This window comes from Anguilla rostrata, chromosome 2, assembly GCF_018555375.3.
Source record: "Anguilla rostrata isolate EN2019 chromosome 2, ASM1855537v3, whole genome shotgun sequence".
NCBI classification, from domain to species: Eukaryota; Metazoa; Chordata; class Actinopteri; order Anguilliformes; family Anguillidae; genus Anguilla; species Anguilla rostrata.
This window is the reverse complement of record NC_057934.1, coordinates 16,666,353-16,691,446: the sequence shown is the minus strand read 5'-3', so window position 1 is coordinate 16,691,446 and position 25,094 is coordinate 16,666,353. Positions and strand designations below refer to the sequence as shown.

General features: G+C 40.3%; 2 protein-coding genes across 2 annotated transcripts in view; both read right to left on the bottom strand.

Moving 5' to 3' along the window:
* Positions 1 to 4,429: 4,429 nt before the first annotated feature.
* lrrc18b (leucine rich repeat containing 18b) lies at positions 4,430 to 7,669 on the bottom strand. Its single transcript, XM_064320820.1, has 3 exons — positions 7,131 to 7,669; positions 6,048 to 6,106; positions 4,430 to 5,689 (listed from the first exon to the last, which is right to left on the bottom strand). Exons 2-3 carry the CDS (start codon positions 6,099 to 6,101, stop codon positions 4,976 to 4,978), a joined length of 768 nt encoding a protein of 255 aa, XP_064176890.1. The 5' UTR covers positions 6,102 to 6,106; positions 7,131 to 7,669; the 3' UTR covers positions 4,430 to 4,975.
* A 7,325-nt stretch (positions 7,670 to 14,994) lies between these two features.
* vstm4b (V-set and transmembrane domain containing 4b) overlaps positions 14,995 to 25,094 on the bottom strand; it is an 11,490-nt gene continuing 1,390 nt past the window's right edge. Inside the window, exons 2-8 of the mRNA XM_064320819.1 lie at positions 24,138 to 24,536; positions 20,538 to 20,591; positions 19,253 to 19,360; positions 18,468 to 18,501; positions 17,854 to 17,975; positions 16,753 to 16,817; positions 14,995 to 16,207 (exon numbers count right to left, since the gene is read on the bottom strand). Of these exons, the coding sequence (XP_064176889.1) occupies positions 16,082 to 16,207; positions 16,753 to 16,817; positions 17,854 to 17,975; positions 18,468 to 18,501; positions 19,253 to 19,360; positions 20,538 to 20,591; positions 24,138 to 24,536 (908 nt within the window). The 3' untranslated portion in view covers positions 14,995 to 16,081. The remainder of the gene's footprint in view (positions 16,208 to 16,752; positions 16,818 to 17,853; positions 17,976 to 18,467; positions 18,502 to 19,252; positions 19,361 to 20,537; positions 20,592 to 24,137; positions 24,537 to 25,094) is intronic.

Genomic DNA, 25,094 nt, shown 5'->3' with positions numbered 1-25,094 from the left:
AAACAGAACGTAAAATCATTGGGAATGAGGAGAAACAGTTAAGTACTGCAGTCCGAGAAATCTGTTGCGTCAGTGAACTGCGCCCAAATCTTCGGTCCCCATTCTACCGCCTTCCTGCTGTGGTCCGGCAGAAACAGCAACACAATTTCCGGGATATTTGGAGCCCCAAACTGCCTGGCAAACGCAATTAACTTTGTGCATGCAATTAGATTGAAACATTATTTAATTTGCTAATGGATGCGGTGCAACATGCAGCCGACGTGGAGAAGACACAGGGCCGCTTCGCGTAAAGATGACTGTTAAGGTCTGAAGTAATGACTCACCATAGACATGGGCAAAGAGCTTATGAGTGGATGTCTTCTGAGTCACCAGGCTGTAGAGCCATCTCGCTGTGCTTGGCGAGACTATTAATTCAATTTTCCACATTTTCATATTTACTTGAAATGTATAAATAGAACAAACAAAGGGAAAACATAAATAATCTTGATAACATAACAGAAATATTATCTCGTTAATTATTTATTCCTTCAGCAGATGCTGTCATCCAAAGCAAATTACAGGGCCATCAAAGAATAATATTCACATGTATATTAAAAAAGCAGAGAGAGAGAAATGTAGAATGCTCACATGTAAAGAACTTACCAAGTTTTGTATTGTGCTATTTACGTTGAAAATGTCACATAGTGCGTCACTGTGGACAGTTCCAAAGTGCATAATAAAAACAGATATCACATCAAAGCCATTTGTTAAATATGAAACTTTTATTTAATTATGTTTACTATTAATAGTCATTTACAGAACATTCTTAAAGCGTTTACCTGAGGCAGCTTTCCCAAGCTGTCCAGATACTGCAGGTCAATCTATAAAAACAACCTTAATGAAAAAGTATGCCTGTCTTTAGAATCCCAATAATGAATAGCAAACCGATGCCATTAGAGGAAATGAGATAAAAACTGAATCAGTCCCATTAAGTGCTGTTAAAGCTCTCCTTGAAGACAGCTGAATGGGTGGATGTCAATGTGGTAATCAAGTGGCATTAAAACCTTCGATTTTATGTGAATCTTTTAGCATGTACAGCAAATCTGACCTATGTTGCAGTTACAGCCCAAACCTAACCTACTAATAAACCTATATGAAAAGTTTATTATAATGTGACAAAGATACAAAGATTCCATTTGAATATCCAATTCAAATAGAATGTCCTGCAATATACTGAATGCAGACTTTTGTCAAAATTCTATATATATATGGGACCCTTGATTCCAGTGCATTCCAGAATCTGCATTGTCACACTGTTTCTCCCAGCATTTGGCAATTGGCAATTGTTAAAATGTGTAGGTCAATCCAAATAACACCATAGGCTATGTTAAGGTTGACAGTTACCATCCAAAACAACCAACAAATTATGGAAAGCACTAAAAACTGTGGAAAGTGTGGAAATTAAAAAATGGGATAAAATACGGAATTTGTGGCACCTGTGACTTCTAGGGCGAACACCCAGCCTGACTGATCTGTATATCCAAATGTCTACTCTTTGCATAAACACTCTTTATAACATATATTTTCCTGTTAGAGCATTTGCCACTAGAGCACCTGTTGAGATTCATGAATCAATTAATCAGTCACATAATCGTAACAGATGCATGTTTGATTTATAAGATAATTATTTTGATGAGGCATTCTTAATCTCATCAGCTATAGATATAATCAGCTACTATGGCAAGAACTTGGACTTAACTCAATGTGCTTTACAGCTCTATAGCACAGTAGCCTGGCATGCTGTACAAAGTTACACAAAATTTTGTTCATTCAAAAAGCCTTACCCCAACCATTTTGCAACCTCTTACACATAACTATGGTTTTGCCACAATCCTAATACTTTTCCTATCCCTAACACTAAACTTAATCCTATGTGAACCCTCAAATTTAATTTTTGCTCTAGGAGATCTATTAAATATCAAATTTTTCAATAATTAAAACAGATGAAAAACATATGAAATATAAGCAATTCAATATGAGAAATACAAAGCAACATGTTTGAAGCTATTTATATATTTTTTTTAAAACCTCATGGAGTGATTTGTCCTTTATTGTGTTTTTGTCACCACTAGATGGTGCTGTATTCCTACAGAGCTGCAGTTTTTTTTTCAAGGGCTCCAATGAAGTGTGAGTGAAGACACAAAATCATTTGAGAATGCCATATTTGTATTTTTAGATCAGTACATCAGTAGATCACCATATAGATGATGTGAGGATTGGAAGAGTTTAACCTAATATTTCCCCAGGTATTCAGATCCAATTTATAAACATGCAAGCTGCTTCCTTGCTGATTTGAAGCTGTGGGCAGACATTTTGCGGGAGGGCACAAGAGTGGCTCTGTGAGAGTGGGAGATTCCAACTTTGGGCCTGAGGGGTTTCTGAAACAGGGGCACGAGACTTTAGCCAAGTGCCAAACAGAATGAAATTAAGGCTATGGGGCAATTCCTACGCAGCTCACAATAGGCAGTATTACTGGTGGACACAGTATTGAAGAATGTGTTGATATTGGAATTTGCAAATATCCACTCAGATATTCATACTAATGTTGAAAATTATTTTAAGGTCCGTTATATTCTTTAACTTAAGGATATATTATTATTATCTTCATTTTCAACTTGTGTGTATAAATGTCCAGTCAAGCGCAGTGTACTGTATGTATGTGTATGAGAGCTCATTCTGCAGAGAAATCAGAGGTAAGAGTGAAGGTTGTTAAGCTGATTTTAATCATTCAACCTCCTCCTCCGCCTTCACCCCCACCTCATCTGAACAACCACCATCATTGCTTCTGCTCTCTAATTTCAACTCCCTTTATATTGTTAGATGAATTAAAGGGCATACCCATGCAGGCACATCCACAGTTGTTAGTTACCTTCAATGAAACATAAAACCGTCTTGGTTGATATGAGACATGTGGTCTCTCATTCGGTTGCTACGAGGTTTTGTTTGTTGTTGATTGCTTGACTTATTCTCAGGTCTCTGGTGTCAGTGTCTGCAGTGCCTGCTCGTTGCAGGGTAGGTTGCACAAGAGGTGGAGGAGGAGGGAGCAAATGGTAGCAGCAAATGGTAAAGGCAAAAGTGTTTTGAGACCTAATTCACAGACCACAGCCTGTAAATTCAGTCTGTGCCTATGACAGAAAACCATAGTCAGGGACGTTATTGTGATATTGTGGTCCCTCTGTTTGCATGTTCTCTCCGTGTCCATGAGTTTCCTCCGGGCACTCCGGTTCCCTCCCACAGTCCAATGACATGCAGTAGGATACAGGCTGTAATTGGGGAGTTTAAATTGCCCTTAGATATCAGTGTGTAAGTGAATGGTCTGCGTGCCTTGCAATGGATTGGCAGCCTGTCCAGGGAATATTCATGGCTCTTGCCCAATGCATGCAGAGATTGGCTCCAGCCCCCCCTCCTCCCTCGCCGACCAGGAATAAGCTGGTTTTACAATGGATGAATGGATGGACAATATTTGTGGTTGAAAAACAGTATAGCAGAAATAGAGATAAAGAACTCAATTCTCATTTGCAGTGACAACCTGAGAAATCAAAGTGGACAGGCAGAGCAAACATTGCGTAGACTATGAGATACAGGGGGATGATTTACTGAACAGACATTAAGACAGTTGCCTCTGCATCTACTGTACCATGTCTGCCACCCCTGCTCCTCCCCCCCCCCCCCCCCCGCTCCGTCTGAGTTCTCGGAGAAGTGTACAGAGGACACTTGTATATCGGGGATCTTGCCAAAGCATCGTTGGGGGCGGGGGGGTGGGTGGGGGGATTGGCGGAGGGTGTGGAGGAGAGGTCAAGCCCCGCTGATTATTCCTTCGGGGTCCGCGAGTCCACCGCGAATGGGAAACATCTGCACGGCAGATGGAGATTAGAGTTCCCCCCTTTCGCCGCAGCGCAAATACTGTGTTCTTTTTGGATTAGCCCAGCGACAACAAAGAGCCGAGGACCTGGCGCTCGCTGCGGCGCGCTGGCGCGCCCCGGCCCTCCAGCCCATGTTTTCATAAGACGCAGTCACGCGCCGGTCCGCGGCCGACCGCTCCCCAGTGGGAAGGGCCTTGGAGCGCATGTGAAAAGGCAGGCATGTGCTCGAAGGGCTACCGCGAGCTAGCGGGCACCGCTAATGCGCAGTGCTGTCAGGGATTTGTGTATTTCGCAGAGGCATTCACGTAAACAGGGGAGGGTAATGTCTCCTATCTCACGTTCGCACCAGTCTTTAGTCCTGCCACGCCACCTGGTAGATGAATAGGTCCGTTCACGCGTGTTAATCCATGATCACAGTTCACAACTGTTTGTGTTCAACATCTCTTAGAATAGAATTGGCTTGTAGTTCTCGACAACATGATGGAGGTAAGCATCTTTTAAAAAGTGAATGAGCATTGAACACAGTGGACAGGCCTGTCAATTGTATTGAAGTGAATTGCTATAATTAAACAGTTGTATACAGAAAAATGAACAAAACTAAGCAGACTTTAGTCAAACAGTTACAGTGATTCGGGGACAGCATACTGCAACACCATTCATTACTGTAGGTTAATAGGCTGTGGTAAAGATTTCAAAGTGCTGAACAGATAATTTGATGATGATTGGTTTTTACAGCAACTGCATACTAATACAGTTCTTAGTGTTCTTGAAGATCATTTCAGACATATCTGTTCATGGTCCTAGTGGCAGTTCAAAAGCTAAGCAGATATTGTTCTTATTTTCCATAACTTCGGAGGTTATTATCCATAGCTTTATAGGTTTATAGCAGGTCAAAATAAACTTTTCATTTCATAATTTACTTATGCGGAATATCTAATTTTCTCCAGTTTCCTAATTCTCTAGTTAATTTACCACATATTTATATTCTATCAAAGTGATAAATGGACGTCCGCGTGACCGATTTCTTTCCGTACTGACACACGTAGCCTTGGAAGAGTTGACGGTGAGGGTTCTCACCTCAACAGCGCCTGGTCCTGCATGGCCACAGAGTTCGGTGTGAGCAGGCCTGAGAAGTGCGCCTTCCTGTGAGTCACGCACTCGCTCTGCCTCTTCTCCAGGTAGCTCCTCCTCTCGGTGCACTTCTCCAGGCAGTCCCCGCACAGGCAGTCCTCCTGCACCAGGTACAGGGACCTGACTCTCCGGATGGGGTCCAGGTCCTTGGTCCGGTCGGTCGGGCGGATGGGGTTGCAATCCATGTTGACCCTCTCGAGCTTGGGCAGGTTTTTGAGACAGAGGGGCACGCCGATCAGCATGTTGTTGAAGAGCCCCAGCTCCCGCAGTTCCCTGAGGGCGGCGAAGAAGGGCGGGAGGCTCTCGATGCGGTTGAGCCCCAGGTTGAGCTTGCGCAGGGCCCTCAGGAGGCCCATCTCGGCGGGCAGGCTGCCCGGGCCCAGCCGGTTGTTGCAGAGGTTGAGGTAGGCCAGGTTCTGGAGCTGCCCTATGGACGGGGGAACCTGCTCCAGCTGGTTGCTGTGGAGGTCCAGCCAGCGCAGGTTGACGAACCGGCCGATGGTGTCCGGGATCCGACGCAGGAGGTTGCGGCTCAGGTCCACCTCCTCCACGTCGGCCAGCTTCAGGATGCACTTTGGGAAGGTGGCGATCTGCATGTTGCTGAGGTCCAGCCGCCGCTTACCGTCCACTGTCATCTTCATTGCGTTCCTAGCCACCTTAATAACAATAATTTAAAAAAATTAAAAATAAATAATAATAATAATAATAATAATAATAATAATAGGAATTTATGCTGCTTAAACATCACATCGCAATTAGCTAAGTTCTTTTCCTTTGTCTATTGTCCGTCATCCAAGTGCTTACTGGAGTTTTTTATTTTTTGCAGCCTAGCACTTTTTTAGCACTGCCTAATAGTTAACAGACTGGCTTCAACAACACAGGTTTCTCATCTTTCTTGTACGGTTCATGCCTACATGCCACTTTTGATAAATACAACAAGAAAAAAACTAAATGCAGCTTAAAGTCAGTTTAAAAAGAGTTTTTAATTCAAAGAGTTTAAAAATGTCGACAGACCTTCAGGGTGATCTTCCTCCCCTTAGACTGGGCCTGCTTCTTCCCTTTCACCATGGTGCTGCCGAGACAGAGAGAACTCCTTCCTGAGTCTACATTTTCTACTTTTGTTTGAGGTTTCAGGGCAAACACATGCTGTTCTTGTTCTACCTTGAACTGATATGTATCCCTGCCTTTGGATTAAGTATTTTTCTTTGTTTTATTCTTAAGCGCTTTGATTTTGATAATTAACCACTATATCTTATTATTCATTTTATTATCAATCTGTATGTTTCATTGTTCCTGCAAAAGCTTGTCCACCTCAGTACACTGCTGAACGGAACCTGAGCTCTGTAGTCAAGTGACAAAGTAGCAATGGCCGCCTTCCAACTTCAGGTCAAGCGCTGAAGTCAAGATTATGCAAAGATAGTCTTTCTATTTCCATAGAAACAGTGGGTTTCGAAACAGTGCAAAGAAAAAAAACCTAGTCTCTTGAGAACCTGAACGGAGCAAGTTCTCTGGTTACTTTTCATACACACAGACAATGGGGAAGGGAAATAATTAGGCAAACACAAACGATCCAGCCTGATCGTGAGCAAATAAACCAGCACTCCTTTCAGATGACTGATGATGGCGTCTTTAGTGCCTGGGTGAGAAGAGTATTATCATGGTCTTGATTAATGACAGGCTGAGAAGTGAATTGACTTTTTTCACTTTAATAGTGGCTAAGAAAAGACTTCACGCTCTTGAGCAGTCATATTAATCATAATCTTATCAGAGAGCAAATTAATTTTCAGATTTTCCCAGATGGAATTTTTCATTTAACATAAAGCCACACTAGGAAAATTAACCAAATATTATTCAGTGGTGAAATATAGGTAACAGGCAGTATAATAAATTATATTTAAAAAACCATTCTGTCTTCTAAAATGAGATGAATTGCACTGAAACATTGTTATACTTTAAAGTATCCAGAATAAAACAGACAAATACAAACGTAATCACTCTTTCATCTTTAATCTCGCTTCTGTAGATTTGCTAACAATGTTGTCTAGTAATGCCTAGAATATTTTTGCCCATTAGTTGACGTTTTATTATTTCTTACCCAGTCCTCGTTCGGTTCACCTGCCTCAGAGCAATGTCTTTTTCAATTCAATGGAGTTAGAAGACCAGAATGCACTCCCCAGATCTAGCCGTCTTTCCCGAGCGCTGTTCCATCTCTGTTTATGTGAATTATACATAAGACCTTTCCGAGAAGCTTGTAAATAAAACCAGGAGGAGTTACGAGGAGATTAGCTCATCCATTTTCAGCTGAGAAGAAAGCACATTGACGAAACTCTGGAGCCCGACGTGCGCTGCGGACGGTGCAATGCAAGCCTTGCTTTGTTTACTTTGTCTCCAAGCAACAGAGAACTCTGGTCCCTGGAGATAATTCCCATGTCTCTGGGCCTACAAAAAGGAAAGATGATTTGATATTCAAATTTTATGCCATTATAAAATAATATTAAATTGCCGTGCAATATCTTAACAATTCACCCAGTGTTTCGACTGGCAACAATCAAACTTTAGAATAGCATTCTGAGATATCAGTTGATACATGTTTGGGGTTACAGGAGTGATCAATGCTCATACTCTCAGACTAACCTGTTAACCTATTCTAGGTGCTTGTTTGCTGTCAGTCAAAATGTCAGGCATTAGTGTGGTGTTTCAGGAAAGGAGATCGGTGTTACCTGAAATTTGTCTCCTCCCATTTCCCTTACATGGTTTCTGTTACAGGCGAGCTACCTGTTTCACTCACATGTAGGTATAACCCCCCACGAGTGCCTTAGACACCGCTCTGTACTTACACAGAGCTGCCATCGGCTGATTAATTATTTATGACCAAAGTAAATTCAATTCCCGAATATATAAATTCAATTCCCGAATATAAAAATTCAATTCTGGATATATAAGTGCAATTTCTGGATATATTAATTCAATTCCCGAATATTTAAATTCAATTCTGAATATATAAGTACAATTTCGGAATATATTAATTCAATTCCCGAATATTTAAATTCAATTCTGAATATATAAGTACAATTTCTGAATATATTAATTCAATTCCCGAATATTTCAATTCAATTCTGAATATTTAAGTACAATTTCGGAATATATTCATTCAATTCCCGAATATTTAAATTCAATTCCCGAATATATAAATTCAATTCTGGATATATAAGTACAATTTCGGAATATATTAATTCAATTCCCGAATATTTAAATTCAATTCCCGAATATATAAATTCAATTCTGGATATATAAGTACAATTTCGGAATATATTAATTCAATTCCCGAATATTTAAATTCAATTCCCAAATATATAAATTCAATTCTGGATATATAAGTACAATTTCTGAATATATTAATTCAATTCCCGAATATTTAAATTCAATTCTGAATATATAAATTCAATTCTGGATATATAAGTACAATTTCGGAATATATTAATTCAATTCCCGAATATTTAAATTCAATTCCGAATATATATAATTCATTATATCGGATATATAAGTACAATTTCGAATAATTAATTCAATTCCCGATATTAAAAATTTAACATTCCCAAATATATAAATTCAATTCTGGATATATAAGTACAATTTCTGAATATATTAATTCAATTCCCGAATATTTAAATTCAATTCTGAATATATAAGTACAATTTCTGAATATATTAATTCAATTCCCGAATATATGAATTCAATTCTGAATATATAATTACAATTCCGAATATATATATAACTCAGTTTATAATCAGGCATATCACAAGACAGCCGTTTTTATTTTTTGAATAATTTCTTTTTTTTTCTTCATGGGCTACTGAGTGAGAAAAACAAGTTTAACATTAGCATCAGTAAAATTTGACAGTACAATCAAGGATAAGCAAACAAAAACGTTAAATAATTAAAATTTGAACGAGGCAATAATTCGGACTTCATTAAGGGGTCCTTATTTTCTGGTATTAGGACCTTTCAAGTAGGGGCACTCAAACACCGACTTCGTGAGTTATTCAGAGTTTAAGCAGCTCATCTGTACTCTTTGCGCGGTTTGGAGAAGTGTCTCAGGTTGTAAGCAGGAGCAGGGAAACGTTCGCCTGGTTGAGAGCCTCGGCGAAATAGCATGCAGACCTCTTCCTCCGTAGTTTGGTGTGCGCTGGAACTTGGAATGTCATAAAATCAGTTAGCGAGCTATATGTTATGTTATGATTAGCAAATTACGTTTTAGCCAGCTAGCTTGTTAGCAAGCACATATTTGGATATTCAATGTTGAAACTGCAGATGCACGTTTATTTTAGTTGTTAATTGTAATTACAAAATGTATTTACGGACATCGCGACAAGCCTACTTAAGATACATCAGCTGATTTAAAAATGTGTGGGTAGTTTTTATCAGCGATGAAAACAAACAGCTCGGTAGTGAACTGAACACCATTACACAGGCGATCTGACAAGCAATATAAATCTTTATTAGAACAAGTACAGCACAAACAACATGTCACAAAATAGTAACGGTAGTACAAAACTTAATTCAGAGATATTTCACTTCGGTATAATAACATAAGTAATTTTGTGGAGCCTAACATTGTACTTACATTAGCATTTGCCTCCCAACAGAATCGCTTTGCCTCAGTTGTCAGGCTCCCTATTCATTCATTTTCAGGACAACCGAGAGGAACAGAGACGCTGTTAACGGACAGCAGATGTTGCTTCACGCTACGAAAACACAATGGAGTCGCCTCCAGAAAAGAATGTGTTATGTCGAAGTGAAACATCTCTTTAATCGGCTAACTTGATGTGGTTAGCAAGCTAGCTATTTAGCTTTCTGGTGAACCAGAGCTAACGTTATACTTACCTTCATAAACGAATATAAACTTCTCAAAAAATAATTTATAGCCCTTGTCCAGTTTAGACCGCTTAACGTTCACTGGCAATGCTTCGACAATGCGGATAACATCGGACAGTGAACGTTGGCAGAGCTATCAGGGACTGTGAGAACACACGTCGCTGTTTAGGCTCAAATTTTCGCTGTCAGAAATGGACTTGCGTCCGTAGCAACGGTAACCGGAAACAAAGTATCCATACATCCGGTTTTGGTCGCCATCTTGTGAAATAGGCCTATTAAGGATAAATGTTGACCGAATCCATGCTTAAGCCAGAAGACAATTAGAAAGATTCTATGGAAAACAGGCAGGTTGTAAAATAATAATAATAATTTGTTGTTTTAAGTCTCAAAAATAATGTGGCATGGTGATTTGTCTCCATTAATTTTAATGCTAAAAAGAGCAGGAAAATGTAATTCTAACTATCCCTAGGGCCAGCCAAGACCACAGTCACGTCCAAATTTTTCCAGCCACAACTGTGTCACTCCAGCCTCTTGACTGTTTTGTTATTAGTTAGTTTTCTGTTCCTTCCCATCTGGGGAATGACTACATATTCTGCCTCAGGAAAAAATGCCTGACTTAGAAGTGGTCAAGATTTATATCTGAATCAATAATTTTCCTTAAAATGTATGGCATAAGCTATCAGACCTTGGAATCCTTCAGTTTTTTATGACAAAGGGTGTGTTTGGGTCTTTTGATGGCAGTGAATGCAGTGTGTTTGGAGTCAACAGCAAGTTTTCTTGTGTCGGAACCATAATGTGATGTGGAGCTACGCCTCCAGCCCTCTAGGAGGAGCTGTCAGTCTCACCACACTAGACCAACAGTATTGCTTGAAATCTGGGCCCAGAGAGTAGCTATGCAACAATGCTGTCACACTCTGGCTGACAAACCCTGGAATCAAATGTGCTTTCTTTCGTCACGTGAGTAACAGGCAGACAATGGGTGGCTTGTGGCTCTCTCCCAATGCTATTAGCTCAGCTGCTGGTTCCAGGACTGTATCCAGGTTTCCGCTAAAGACAGCAGATATGTGTTTTTTTTCCGGACTGCATACTGCTAATTCAAATAACTGCAGCATTGGTCTGTGTGTGTGTGTGTGTGCGTGTATGTGTGTGTGTGTATCTGTGTATGCATGTAGGTGTGTGTGCGTGTGTGTGTGTGTGTGTGAGAGAGAGAGAGAGAGAGAGAGACAGAGAGAGAGAGAGAGAGAGTGATGACACATTATTTCTGAAGATACTTTCTGGAAAACTGGCACAATGAGCAAGAGCCGTTACTCTGTCTGTCTGGGACTGTAAAGATTCTGCCGGCGTCTCCTCCAGAGTTATACCACAGGCCTTTCCAGCTGCACGTGGCTCACAGAAGGGAAATAAACCCAGTTCTTTCTTTATCTCCTTCATATTAACCTGGGATGACCCAGAGACATGTGTCTTGGTATTTATTATTTCCTTGCAAATTTTGTTTAGTAAATTTTGTTTTCCTCCATCCGTTCTGCTGGTGACCTAATTATAAGACCGGGTATTTTAAAAATCCACAATAGAATCAAATTCATATTTGTAGGCATTATCGAGATGTGCCAAAGTTTAGGTTGTCCAATCATTTACTTTCCTTTAGGCTAAATATTTACCAAATGCAATTGTTTGGTTTTTCATGTAAGATTGAGAGCATGAGGCTGTCGCCTGTTTGGCTGAAGTTGCTAGTACAGTGCTGAACAGCACATCTTCACATCATCACGCAAGTTTCTCCATAACCCTGCTATGCCCACCTCCCAAACCTCAGCTCTCCACAGGAATACCTCAAACATCAAAATAACAATAACAATAACAGAAAAGATGAATCAAATATGAATCTTCACTGATGATAAGACCGTTTGTGGATATTAGAAACTATATTTGATAATTAAATAAAATATATACAGATATTCTGTATTTTACACATATAATCTACTAGGCTGTTTTGCATTGAGTTATATCACTACAATATCATAAATGATATTAAAGCTACTTTCTGATGCTTGGTGTGTGGAAGAGGCTTTTGGGGCAAGAATTTCTGTGCATTTAACTTCTTTACTGTCAAACCAGCGAGCGTAGTTATTTTCTTGGTTGATATTTAGGAGGGGAATGTCTTATTTGGCTAAATTCTTTATTCAGTGAATCACAGAGGCAGAAATATACTGCAAGCACTAAAAAAAACCCAAAACAAACATGGAAAGCAATGACTCAATCTACCCACAATCTGGTGACCAAAGCCCCCCCTCCCCCTTTTGGCAGCATATATATTTAGCTTAAAAGCAGCAGATAGATTTTTGTACCGTTCCTCCTAAAAATCAGCGTAAGATCTTTACATCCATTTGGAATCAACAAGAAAAACTCACGTCATAATCACTTGATCATGGCTCGAAAGGCTGATCAAATAGGGACAGGGCACAGTATGTCACCTCCTGTACTTCCTGTAGGTGCCTGTAAATGCTCAGCCTTTTACACTGTTCACTCTCTTAACTGATCGTCAAGGTGCCTCTAGGACATTCGCCAAGGCATGACCCCTTAAGCGTGTTGCATGCTTTATGCAAGGATGAAATGATGCAACACAAGGGCTGTTTCTAGATTTCTTGCTTAGCAAAATGTGTAGTCCAAATTTTGCCACGCAATGCAACACGTGGTGCAACTCTGTCTGTTTCCATTAGAGGCACTAAATATAAATACTGTTCAATGAACTACTACAAACGAAGAAATAATTAATTCTGCTCCAAGGTTGCTCACTCCACCCAGATTAGCCTAGGCTGCAACCTTGTGGGTTAGCAGCATATGACCTCAGACGGCTTCTAAAAGAAGCCGGTAAACGTATGTATGGTATGTAAGTAGAGACCTTCCGTAGGTCCCGGGTATGTGATAATGTGCTGGGCCTAAAAGCACACCTAGGCCTAACCCCCCTGGGGAAAGAGTGCGAAGGCCTACAGATGCCAAGGAACACACAAATGATGGCAAGGGGTGTGGCCCATATGAGGATCAAGTTTTTATGTTGAGCTTTCATATAAGTGGAAAAAAAAAAAAAATCTGACCCTTTTAAAACGGATTGTAGGCTTTTGATACATCGCTTTGAGTTCACTCCATTCTGGACCTCATTGTTCTCCGCAGCCTCCTCTGGCCTTGCGACATTGCGCATTTTTGAGGCTTCGAGGACTGGGGAATTGTTTTTGTTTGATTTTTTCAGACTTCAGCTGTTAAAATGAAAGAACAGGATGTTTCCACGTTTCTGTTCTGAGCTCTCTGTTCTCTCCGACCTGTCTGGTCTTTCACACGGTCACTTATCTCCCCTCCTGTTTTTGGTTTGCCATGGCCACCAGGAGCCTCAGTTTGACACAGCATCTCTGCTTCTCTGCCATTCATTGTAAACAAATGGTTTTAAGGCTTCATTAAAGTTGCATGTTCGTTTCTAGTGCCTCAAACTCACAAATATTACTTCAGACATTTGTCTGAGAAACTATATGAAAATCCATTGCATCTGTCGGTAAAATGAAAAATAAAATGTCTGATTTATAAAGCTGGATTTGCACAATATCCCTGTAAATTCTGAGTAATCAATGTTTGTTTTGTAACCATTTCAGCTAAAACATTGTATACTGCCAGGATAGAACATTCAAATTGTTGTTTTGTGTGTTAGCTATACTCATCTAATTGATAAGAATCTTCAGGCACCTACAAATCTCTGCAAACACAATGGACTGGATCCTTGTTTTAACTATCTGTGAAGGCTGTAGAGCACATACATGTGAACTGTTCATTTCAGCCAGTGAATATACACATAGACAAATGTATAGTATGCCTGGGACATAAATCTAGGAAAATTATAAATGCAGCGGTATTCACTGCATGACAACATTTTTGACTTATAAAAACATGCATTCTGAACCACACCCACAATCCAAATAGATGTTTCTGATGCACATGCTGTGTGAGTAGTAGCCATGCAAACATGTCTCCCTGGCGCAAAGAGAGTAAATGGCTGGGAGTGTCTTTATGTGCCCGGAGCAAATAGCAAAAGAGACACAGATGGTGTTTATGGGTGTAGAAGACAGCCTGTCTGCACCAAATTGAGGTCAAAGTTCATTGCGCACAGCTGATGCTCATTAGTGGTCCACATTGTGGCCTCACGTAAAGTGAAACGAGGTTTCGGGGATTAACTTTAATTTCGTAAGGTTCTTTTGCCAAGGCAAGTGCTGGAGTATGAGTACTGCAGCCATTAAAAAACAAGCTGATATGAAACAGTTGATGGTGTCTCAATAGCTGAATGTACTCGGGCCACTCCCACTCATGTGGGATCCATTTATTCAGATAAACAAATGTTCAGATGTAAAAAAAACTGAAGCGCTGGTGCCTGCAGGCCTTGTGGGTTTACAGTAGGTCACTGCAGAGGCGGAGTTAAAAAAGCATCGGATGTTCCGAGTGTGTTGTTTTTCCGCTGCTAAATCCACAGGGTCGCACGACTCTGTGAAAAAAAGCTGACAAAGCATTCTGGCATGGGTGCGCTCCAGTATTTAAACAAAACAAAAGCTTTACATAAATTATTATGACTGTGCTTACACTATTCTAAACTAAAGCTTAAAAACACAATTGCTTAACAGTTTGCCGTCTTTAACTTTTCTTTTTATTTGCTGACTTATGTAATTCAGTGGCTGTAATGTTACTGTCTTTGTGTCATTCATGTGAGGGTTGCAAACATAAATAAATGATTGGTGAGTGTGCTCTGTGTATTTCTCAGCCTGGCCTTCGCTCAACCTTGTCCAGTTAAGCTGGGGGACATTTCATGAAGCAGATTATTGAGTTAGCTGGATAACTGCATTGAGTAAAACCCAGAACAGATCTTTTCACTTCAGTCTGTGTTCCTGATTTTCCTTTAGTCCATGTTCTAGATTTGGGAGGGTTCCGGGTTTTACAGTTATCCAGCTAACTCAGTTTTGTGAAACAGGGCCCTGGAAGAGCTCCAGATGAGCCACAGATCACTAGTTTTCTGTTGTAAAATGTATTAGATTTCACTTCACAGACTCATAGGCAAATGTAAGGCATTACTGCAATTCAGTTTTATGGACAATATTCTAAATTGTAAAAAACAAATAAAAATACAAAAAAATACAAATGGAAAACTGAAATACAATCTGTAAGAAAAGAACAATACATTTTTTTCAAAACAGTTTAGGTTTGATTTTGAGTTTGATGTAGAGTGCAGACAGTTTGATTTAGAGTTCATGATAAAATATTGTTTACGCACAGCTATATGGAATAAGAATACATGTAGGAATGGGGTGAATGTTGCCCAGTGCTGGGCTGGTCAGAACATGAGAACGTACTTATGAAATTGTGTTATTGCTCATTAGGTTGTCTTTATAGCTAACTAAAAATCAGATCCTGTCTTTTTTTGCAGATTTCCAAGAATCATTGTGTGCAGCAATAATTTGAAATAAAAAAGCATTCAGCAAAAATACAGCATAAACCTCCCAAAGTCCATTTAAATTGGGAAATACAGAAATGTTAAAAATGCAAACATAATAATACAATGTACATTATCTTATAAATAGGCAGCTTTGGTGTGAATGGTGTGGCAGGAGAGGCCTTGTTTTCACACAAATCTGATCAAGTTGACCAACTCTATTTCTATGTATTTGAGATAGGTGGTCCTATGTTTCCAAATGATTTATAAAATAAGCAAGCTCACATTTCTCTTAGTTGTTGCATTCAGAAGATACACACATATTCCATCTGACCTGATGACCAGTTCTACAACAGAGCTGAATCCCACACTATTATTATTATTGGATGCTACAGTATTTGTCGGTAGAATGTTTTTTGACAGGAGAAGACATGGGCTGGAACATTTATATTCAAGCCCGATTGCACTGGAATCAGACCCACACTGTCTCCAGAGTGATTTCGTGTATATACCTCCAGAAGATTCATATGTGCTTCCTTGTGTTTACACCGCAATTGTCAAAATGTGTCCCATATTGGGTTTATGAAATCTGAAATCGTATGTAAATGTCTCATTAAAAGACGAATGTAAACAGGGCCTAAACTCCAGCCATTCCAGGGTTCATGAGGCCTCGCCCTCCATTCGTTAGTCTTAATGCAGTTCTGATCCAGATTTGTTTTTACAGCTGTTTCTCCTCAAAGAGAATCTGGGCGTACACGGTCCCCGTACAGGCTGCTTTCGTCTCGGGGAGGGGCTTCCCCAGTTCCAGCTCCGCATACATCAGGCTCTCCTCTGCTATCTTTGGCTGAGGGAGAGAGAGAGAGAGAGAGAGAGAGAGAGAGACCATGAGTGAGTGAGAGAGAGAGATATCATACACAAACGCTTAACTTCACCGGGTTTTTTCTGGTCTTATGCAGAGAGTGACTGGGTTGCTATTGCAGACTTTCTGTTTTATTTATCCTTTAATGCTGAATGGGCCTAACTATAATTTCATTTACCGTGTAATTTACATTTTCAACTGACAATTCATTTTAAATAATGAAGTATTATGAAAACTGCCTGTCCAGTGTGTATTCATGCTTCTTGCCCAATGCATGCTGGGATAGGCTTCAGCTCCCCTGTGACCCTGACCTGGACTAAGCTGGATAGATAATGGATGAACACATGGATTGATAGATGGATGGAAATATATAAAAATGTTATTGTGAATATTATAAAATCTAAAAAAAAAAATTAAAAAAAATTCTCTCCATGCACTCTGGCCATAAAATGTAAAATTGTAAAGAAATGCAATGTTGACATTTGAACATGTTGTCTTCATTAAAGACATAAATACCAACACCAACTCACCAAAACAACTTTTCTGGGCTGTGCCTTTAAAAGCTTAGGCTTCCGCAGTCTCTCTGCAATGGGGGCTAAGAAACAAAATACAAAATTGCTTCGAAAATTACATTTGATTCAGAAATATACCATGAAATGTAACATTTTCAATGCTAAAAGTTCTCAAATTCACCTGGAAATGTAACCTAACCCAGGTTTTTGAAAAGGTGAAAAAAACTTGAATTGACATTTCAGCGTGGTTTTCTATGTCACGTTTTACACATTCACACTGACAAGATAAATGCATGAGTCAAGGTTGTCCAGTTTTACTGGAGAGCGGTTTAAATACAGCCCTACTGGCGACTTGAATTGCCTGTGACTGCCAAAGGTGTCTGAGGCAGCTCGCACCAGATGTTTGTGCTCTTTGGCAGTACAGAGAGGTGTAATCCAGACATAGTTTCCTTTTTCTTATCAGATCTTCCACATGGTCAGCACAGCTAGAAATTAACTGTAAGGACCATGAAGCAATGTTTAGTTGCTTGGGTTGAAAAAACAAACAAAGTGAAAGTGCACCTATTTCTTGATGTAATTCCACAAGCTTGGCATAAATGTAATGATGTGTTTCATGATTTATTTACATAAACAGGGGCTTTCCATGCCCTGTCAATGGTTGAATCCCTTTTTGAAGGTTTTTCCCATTGAACATTTCTATGGTGAAAAGTTGGTGAAATACCATCTAGTTGTTTAGGTGATAGTCTGGCTACATTTGATTGAAAAGGGAAAATTTTATAGCAACCTAGAACATAGCCAGGCTATATCTGGGTAAAACCTGAGCTATAGATGAGTTAAACTAGTCTTTTTATGTGCACTAGATTTCCACCCCTCCAGACGTCCATACTTTTGCTCACTGGATTCACTGAGGATATAATTAGACTGTAAGTGATCTGATTGAACTTATCATGGAAATGAATCTGTTGATAATCTGATGCTTCTTATCCTATTGCATGAACTGTAGGAGTCAAATGGGAAATCAGAAATTCTTGATTGTGAGTCGCAGTAAAAGAAATCCTATTCGCAGTTGTGTGAGTACTGAGTGTTGTTGTGTGCATTCCCTTGTGGAAGTTGGCTTACCTTTTGCAGGTATTGCAGGCGGTGTCTCTTTGTCTTCTTGGAATGTTTTCTTTTTGTATTTCTTCTTTTTCTTGGGGATCACAGGCGATGAACTGACCACGCTGGTGACTGTCTCCCCCGAACTACTCGCCAGAGAGGGGTAGGTGGAAATTGAGGTGAATGTGGCCAGGTGGACCCCCCAAAGGAAACAAAAGGAGACATTTGCATACACATATGGTTGAAAGAGGCACATTCTACAATCGTAGGAGTTACAGTTATAATAACAGAATAATTCAAATCTGGAAGAGAACTTGCAGTGTTTGCTGCATGCATGCTTTTAACACTGGATTCTTGCTGCTATGTCTGTTGATCATCAGTGGCCAGTTTTTATCAGGCATACAGCTGTGATCCATGCAGGTTGCCCCAGAAACAGACCAGCTGGTCACGGCTACCCTGGGATCCATCCCATAAAAACACTCAGCCCATCCGCTGACAAGTCACTGTGTTTCGCCTACAACCCGGAATAAATCCACAACAAATCCACCTGAAACAAACAATTTCTATATTTCTTTATCAGCTGTAGTAAAAGAAAAAAGAATGTACAGTAAGGAAAATACATCCAGGAGGACACCTACCTGCTTTGAGGACACTTGACCAAATAGTAACTGGCTAAAAGTAAAAGAAAGACAAAAAATCATTAACAATTTCATGGCTAATTCATTTTTCTGTATTTGTCTGTTGCAAATGGTAATTTGTTAAAGTAAATCCAGGAAAATGGCAATGCTCCGTTTTACAGAAAGGTATCTACATTACCTCATCAATTAATATGTGATTAATAAGCAGCATATTGAAACAAGATCTCTCACAGTGAATATTGAAATGTGGAAAATAAGTGGTTTGATGAATTACACAGATTATCTTAACCATTGCTCTTTACTTTTCTTCTTATCTACTCCTAAAGCCAAAGCTGTCCTTTAATCTAATTGTATAAGTGTACTTACATTTAAATTATAGGCTTACATTATACTTATGTTTAATTACTGCATATTTTCAGTGCATTCATCACCCATTCAAAGGAAAGCTGTAATGTGTTTCAGTCAATTTAGAGCCATACATACCAAAGGCATAAACTGATGAAAACTGCATCAGAGCAATCTAAAAGTTTGTATATGTACTAGTAATATAGGAAATATAGTAATATAGAACAGTTTTTGTTCATCACCGTTTTTCCTGGATTAACCAGGACTAACAGCCCAGGATTGCTCTGGTATTGCCTGGGAGTGTTGCTGGCTAGGCTAGGTCTGACAATATTAGTGAATGCACTAATAATGTCCTTCACTCTAAATAACTTTTCAATATTAGTGTCAACTCAATGAATGTAATGTAAATGAATAGCAGTATTTATTTTTCGGTAACTCACTTTTTGTCCTCTGTTTCCTGTGAAGGTACTGGCAGGTGATGACCACAGTGAACAGGCACATGCACAGGAGTCCGATGGAGCAGATTAGCACAGCGCACAGGTACACATCTGGAGAGAGAACGCGACACGCAACACGCTATCCGTCAGCGCAGTCCTGCACTTCCCTTACCGCAGCCTCAGCGTCTCTTCATTGGTCAGTTCATCTCTAGTCATCAAAATGATGTCACGCGGATATGGAGCGCGTCTTGTGTGAGGGGCAGATGAATTGAAAGCTGAGCCAGGTTACTGCGTGTGCTAAATGAATCCATTACGCATGGCTTCCTCTCCGGCTGCTTGGGTCCGGGTCAAAATGTGGTGGGCTTTATTTTTTCCCATCACTGACCATTAACAAAACCCCTCGGCAGACAGGAGGAGAAACAGACGCTGGCAGACTGTGTCCACAAACACTGTCAAGACAGGAAGCTGAACTTTCCAACTAGGGTACTGAGAGAATGAGCCAAACAAGGACACCACAGTGGAACAGAGGTGAAATGACTGAGCTTATAAAGCAAGGTTTTATTCCTGGGTGGGACACTGCAGAGGGACCCAGAACAAGGCACCGAACCTGACCTTCTGTGGCTAGTGTTAAAATTTCCATCTCTGTGCATCAAGTGCAAAATATGTACTACGTAAGTCACCATGTATGAAGGTATCCATGTACTAGATGTAATGCCATTGGCGTGTTCCACACTGTGGGGATTCAATAGTGTGGCATGGCACTTGGTCAGCTGGATACATGATTCAGTGCTGACTGTGTTGTACTTGTGCTTTGACGGTACATTGTCTGGTCCTCAGATGGTATGGAGACCCGCTATAGTGTGTGTGACAGCATAAGTAAATAACATGACACAGAACCATAGTGACTGTTCAACCAAGGACTCTGCCCTGTTCCGTGTGGTCTCTCTGTGTCAGTAGGATGATGGGATTAGGTGCAAATCCTTAAAAGTAACCTTTCAGTAGTAGTGTATATTGTAATAAACCACAGAAAAACCTAACAAGTTTTTCTTTTTTTACATTTGTTGCTTTTGTGAGAAAGCAAGTTGTCTTAAAATAAACAACATTGAGTCTACAACCTTGAATTTACTGCTTAACATGAATTATAGTAAAACACATATCTGAAACTATTGCTAAATATTAATTCAGTGCAGTTTTTTGTTCCTGAACCGTCAGTCCATCTCAAAATCTTTTCAGTTATTCTGTGCACAGAAGCAGTCCAACGACAGAGGACGAGAGATGCAAACGTTACCTTCAAACAGTTGCCATATTCCCTCTTTGCCTTTCGTGTCTGGTAGGACATGCACTGAAAAAAAGAGGAGGAAAGCCCTTTGTCACCGCTGCCATTAAAAACAACGTGATTATACGCTTGTCAAGGAGTTTAAAAAAAGGATTGTAACGTAGGTGGAAGATTGCGGGATGACAAGATTGAGGTTATCCCTTTAGAAATGAGAAGAAACACCCAAAACCATCTTCCTGTATCGCTGGCTCGTGGTAGCTAACACCCACAGAGTCACCCGAAATACCGAAACCGCAGAGGGCTAAGGACAGCGAGGGCCCGCTATTTCCTGAGAGGAACACGACTCAGGCACACATGCCCCAGAGTACCCTCGGCTGAAGCCTGGGGGTCTTTGCCACTCACCCGCCCCTCCCATTTTTTCATTGTGAAGAGTAAACTATGTTTGCATCTTTGTAATTTGGTGGTTTAGGATGCTATATGTGAACACTCAAATCAACATGCCAATTGAAGGATCAACACAAATTCCGCTTCTTTGTGGAGCCAGAATGAGATCCCATACTTACATGCTCTAAAAATAAAATTCACTCACTCAGCTGCAGTGCTTCACTCTACTTTTCTTTCTTTCTTTCTTTCTTTCTTTCTTACAATTGATACCTCTGTGTTTCTGACCTTTCAAGCAACAAAATAAGTACAGGTAAAAACGAGAATGTGTGTTATTATAGTGTGTGTAGCTTTTTGTTTTCACTAATTGTCATGTAGTATAATTTAAATGCCATTCCGCTCGATCTCTCTTCTAAACACCATGAACTTTTCTTTCAGTCTTCTTCCTTTTCTAGAAACATCAATTATTCTAATGCATGTATTCAGCATATGGATTGTGTTGGCTGAAATATAAAACTACAAAGACCGCTACTTGAACTGCAAATACAGTAAGAGAAAGAAGGTTATTAATTCTTGCCCTGAGGCTACTGACACATTTGATTTACAGGATTAGACGGCTGCCGTTGAACACATTCATCAGCTCAAGTGGGTCCTAGAGATCGGCATTATTTTCACGTCAAGATATTTATGATGTTTGGGATGCTTACTAGATGGAGCAGTGCGACTGGTCAGGATTTAAGCTCTGTTACTGTCCCAGCCACAGTTCGCAATCAGCACCTAATTTGCATATTGTAAATAAACCTTCAGAAAACTGCATAAAAAAGATATTCTTTCCTGCTGGTTCTCCCATACCCTCAGTCTTATGAAATGAATGTGATTTGAAGGGTCTCTGTTGTCATGGTTGCAGATGAGAGATCTGTTCTTTCAGACAATTTGTGATTGTGTCTCATCAGTTTATTTTTGAACTGGAAACAAATTGGTGCTATCACTTATGTTATTGTATGTTTATAATTGTTTCATGGTTCGGGATTGGCATAGCCAACCTACACTAGTGCTTAAAATGTTGTGCCTGTACTGTTGTTAGCCCAGTCTATATCACGGTCAAACATTCAACTCATGTGAATGCACTTATATTCCCTTAAACTGAACCTCTCCCTGGATGAGAACAACTGTTAATTGCTACAATTAATATAAAATGTAATGCAATGTAATATATGATAATATCATACATATTTGGTACGCCTTTTCAGTCTGTCGAACATACAGTGTTGTTTCCACTCTGTGGGCTAAGGACAATCATTAACAATACTCTTATGAATGAACTTGACTGACAATGACCGTCTGTGCGTATTACATTTGCGTATTAAACCACAAATTAAACCATTCTAAACATTATATCATTCTGCAATCATTATATTTATTGCACATTTGGTTTCAAGTATTAATTTAGCGATGTTCTCTACAGGGAAGGTCCTTGCGTAAGCCCTCTGAGGTGTTTTAATCTGTCCTGTACATTTTTGTATTACTCACTATATGTTTCACCTAAGCATGAAACTATAATTGTGTGCTTATAACAAAGTTATAAAATGAGACAGCCACATATGAAAAGCAATGTTCTTTGTTTTCTTTGTTTGAGTTTATCACAGCCTTCTTTCTTTCTTTTTTCATTCTTTATTTGCTCCACGCAGTTAATGTAGTTTCTCACTAGAATCATGCTCATATGAGAGTCTAGTTAAATCTGAACAATGACTTCCTCAACATTGCTTCGGCCAACTAGATCCTGGTGCCATGACTGCTTTACCAAGGATGTGAGGCCAATTACATTAGCCACAAATAATCCACTGTGTTTAGCACTTGATTGTTTGAATATTGACTGTGCAGACGTGGTTCATAATCAAGTCTCCTGCTCAGTGCACACCAATGGTTCCGAACCCCCTAACGTCCTTGTTCTCTTGAAGTCAGAGGGGAAAGACATTCAAACAATACCAAATTTACGTAATGAACAACTGAAGTTACTGATAAGTGAGAGAGACTTCACAAACCCCACAATGCTACTCGCTAAAGTATGAAGTGTTTTCTCTCTACAACAAAACACCATGAAGCTAAGAACATATGCTGATTGAATCCTTACCAATGACTGGTTCATATTAATATGCCACCGGCGACATGTACTGTAATAGCTCCAGTCTGTCTACAAATTTCACCAGGGACAATTAAATTGGCCAAAGGTTCTGTGCACAAATGCAGATACCCATGAGGTAGCCTGGATCTCATTTTGGCTTTGATTGACAGCCCATTGGCAGTGGACTCACTATCAATAATACTCAACAGAAATACTCCTGCATGGGGTAAAACCACAGCTGCATCTCATGAAAACTGAATAATTACATTTCATGTCAATTTAGAATGTTCATTTGTCTTTGTGGTCATGCAAGTGCTGCATTCATGAAAATTGGACTAAAGGTTGCAGTCTATCGTAATCATATATCCTTCAGTACTTGGCACACCATAAGAAAGACTGGGAACGTATTATGCAGTACTAATGCATTTTAGAATTATTTTTTTAAAGTAAATCTAATAATAGAAATGACATATCTGCCTGTCTATATGGCATTTTACCTATAAAGCAGTTGCATCATCCCTTAAAAGTAGTAAGCGTTTTTGCAGCGAGAAATTGCGAATTCAATCTCTCTGTCATTGATGACGTGGCCAGGAGCTTCTAGGACTGACCGCTGGTCCCCAGCGTGCTCCAAACCGAATCCGCTCCGTCAGTCAAAATGATTGGTGCGTGTTTGTGCGCGAGAGAGAAACGGCTCCAGAGGGGCCGCGCTGCGCGCAGCTGCGGGTCGGATTGCTAGTTGTTTCACAGACTGAAGGAGAGAGACTAAAGAAAAACCAGCTGTCTCGCTGGCCTGGGCCCGGACCTCCCAAACGGCTATCACCCACTGCGTATATAATCAACAGCAGGGCTTCGCCTCTGCTTGCGTACGGGTCAACAGCCGTCAATCCCCCTCTATGTAATAAAGCCTGGATATCATGCCTTCAATGCTCGCGGTCATCGAAGGCATAACAAGCTGGCAGAGAATCAATACTTGTAAATGCGCCGACGGTTGTCGCCCCCCCAGGCCCATTGTTGTGATGAAATGCAATGGCAAGATGAATACCACATGTGCTGTTGTTTAGCCATCTAATCTCCTTGAGGTTCCTTTTACCAGACGGCAGAGCAGTTACCTCTTAACTCTGTGGCGGCCGTGCCATTGGAGGCGGACCTCCATCGGTTCTGGTTCTTCCGGATCTCCTGCACCCTGCAGATGTAAAGGCCCCTGTCCTCCTCGGAAATGTTCAGGACCAGCAGGTTGTAAGTCCTGCCCTGCTTGGCCTCGAAGAGCTTCAGCTTCGGTCGGCCAAAGCGCTTGGTGTAGTTTCCGTAGTACTTGGCCCTCTTCATGTTGAGCTTGACGATGAGCTGTTCCACACCCACACCCCCTGCTGAGAACAGCCAGCGCACCACCAGCACGCTGTTGGCTTTCCTCTTCTGGGAGACCTGGCAGGAGAGCGTGATGTTCTCCCGCTCCAGTGACATGGCGACCGGGCCGGGGGTGATGGTGACATTCAGGGCCTGGCACAGCTCTGGAAAGGAAGAGAAAACTCCATCAGTGATGACTTATACATCTCAGAGGAAACATCTAATGCAGGAAATGTATAAGGCCTTGCACAACTGATTGAAGACTGGAGTCTACTATGAGCACAATTGAGGACCTCATCAGTCCCTATATAATCAAGCCAAGGGGATGGATCAGCCCTGGTAAAAAAAAAAAAAAAAAAAAAAGTTGTGGTGTAGTATTATCCCTGTACGACCACCTAGAACTAGGATGATAGATTTATCTGTAACTGTAGAACAATTACAGTGAGAGATGATCAGCTAAAGCATGACAGAAATCAATCCCCATAGAATCATCTACTGTAAAAGGATGCTTGTAGCAATGCTTGTATAGTGAATAATTAATCAAACCCAATGCAATAAGCTAAACAGAGAAGCGTATCAATGGTAGATTATCAATTACACTTCAGTCTCTAGCAACAAAGACTATTCAATCCCTGTAAAAAAAACTTTTTAAATTGTAACAATAACAAAACAAAACAAATATTTTTCAATCAACTCAAGCGTGTAATTTATCAATCCCTGAA

What these genes read in the sequence shown, in the direction of transcription:
- lrrc18b (XM_064320820.1), bottom strand. Translation starts at nt 6,101, where the DNA reads ATGGTGAAAGGGAAGAAGCAGGCCCAGTCTAAGGGGAGGAAGATCACC. An exon ending in GGAGGAAGATCACCCTGAAG is followed by an intron (nt 5,690 to 6,047) that starts GTCTGTCGACAT and finishes ATTGTTATTAAG; the next exon opens with GTGGCTAGGAACGCAATGAA.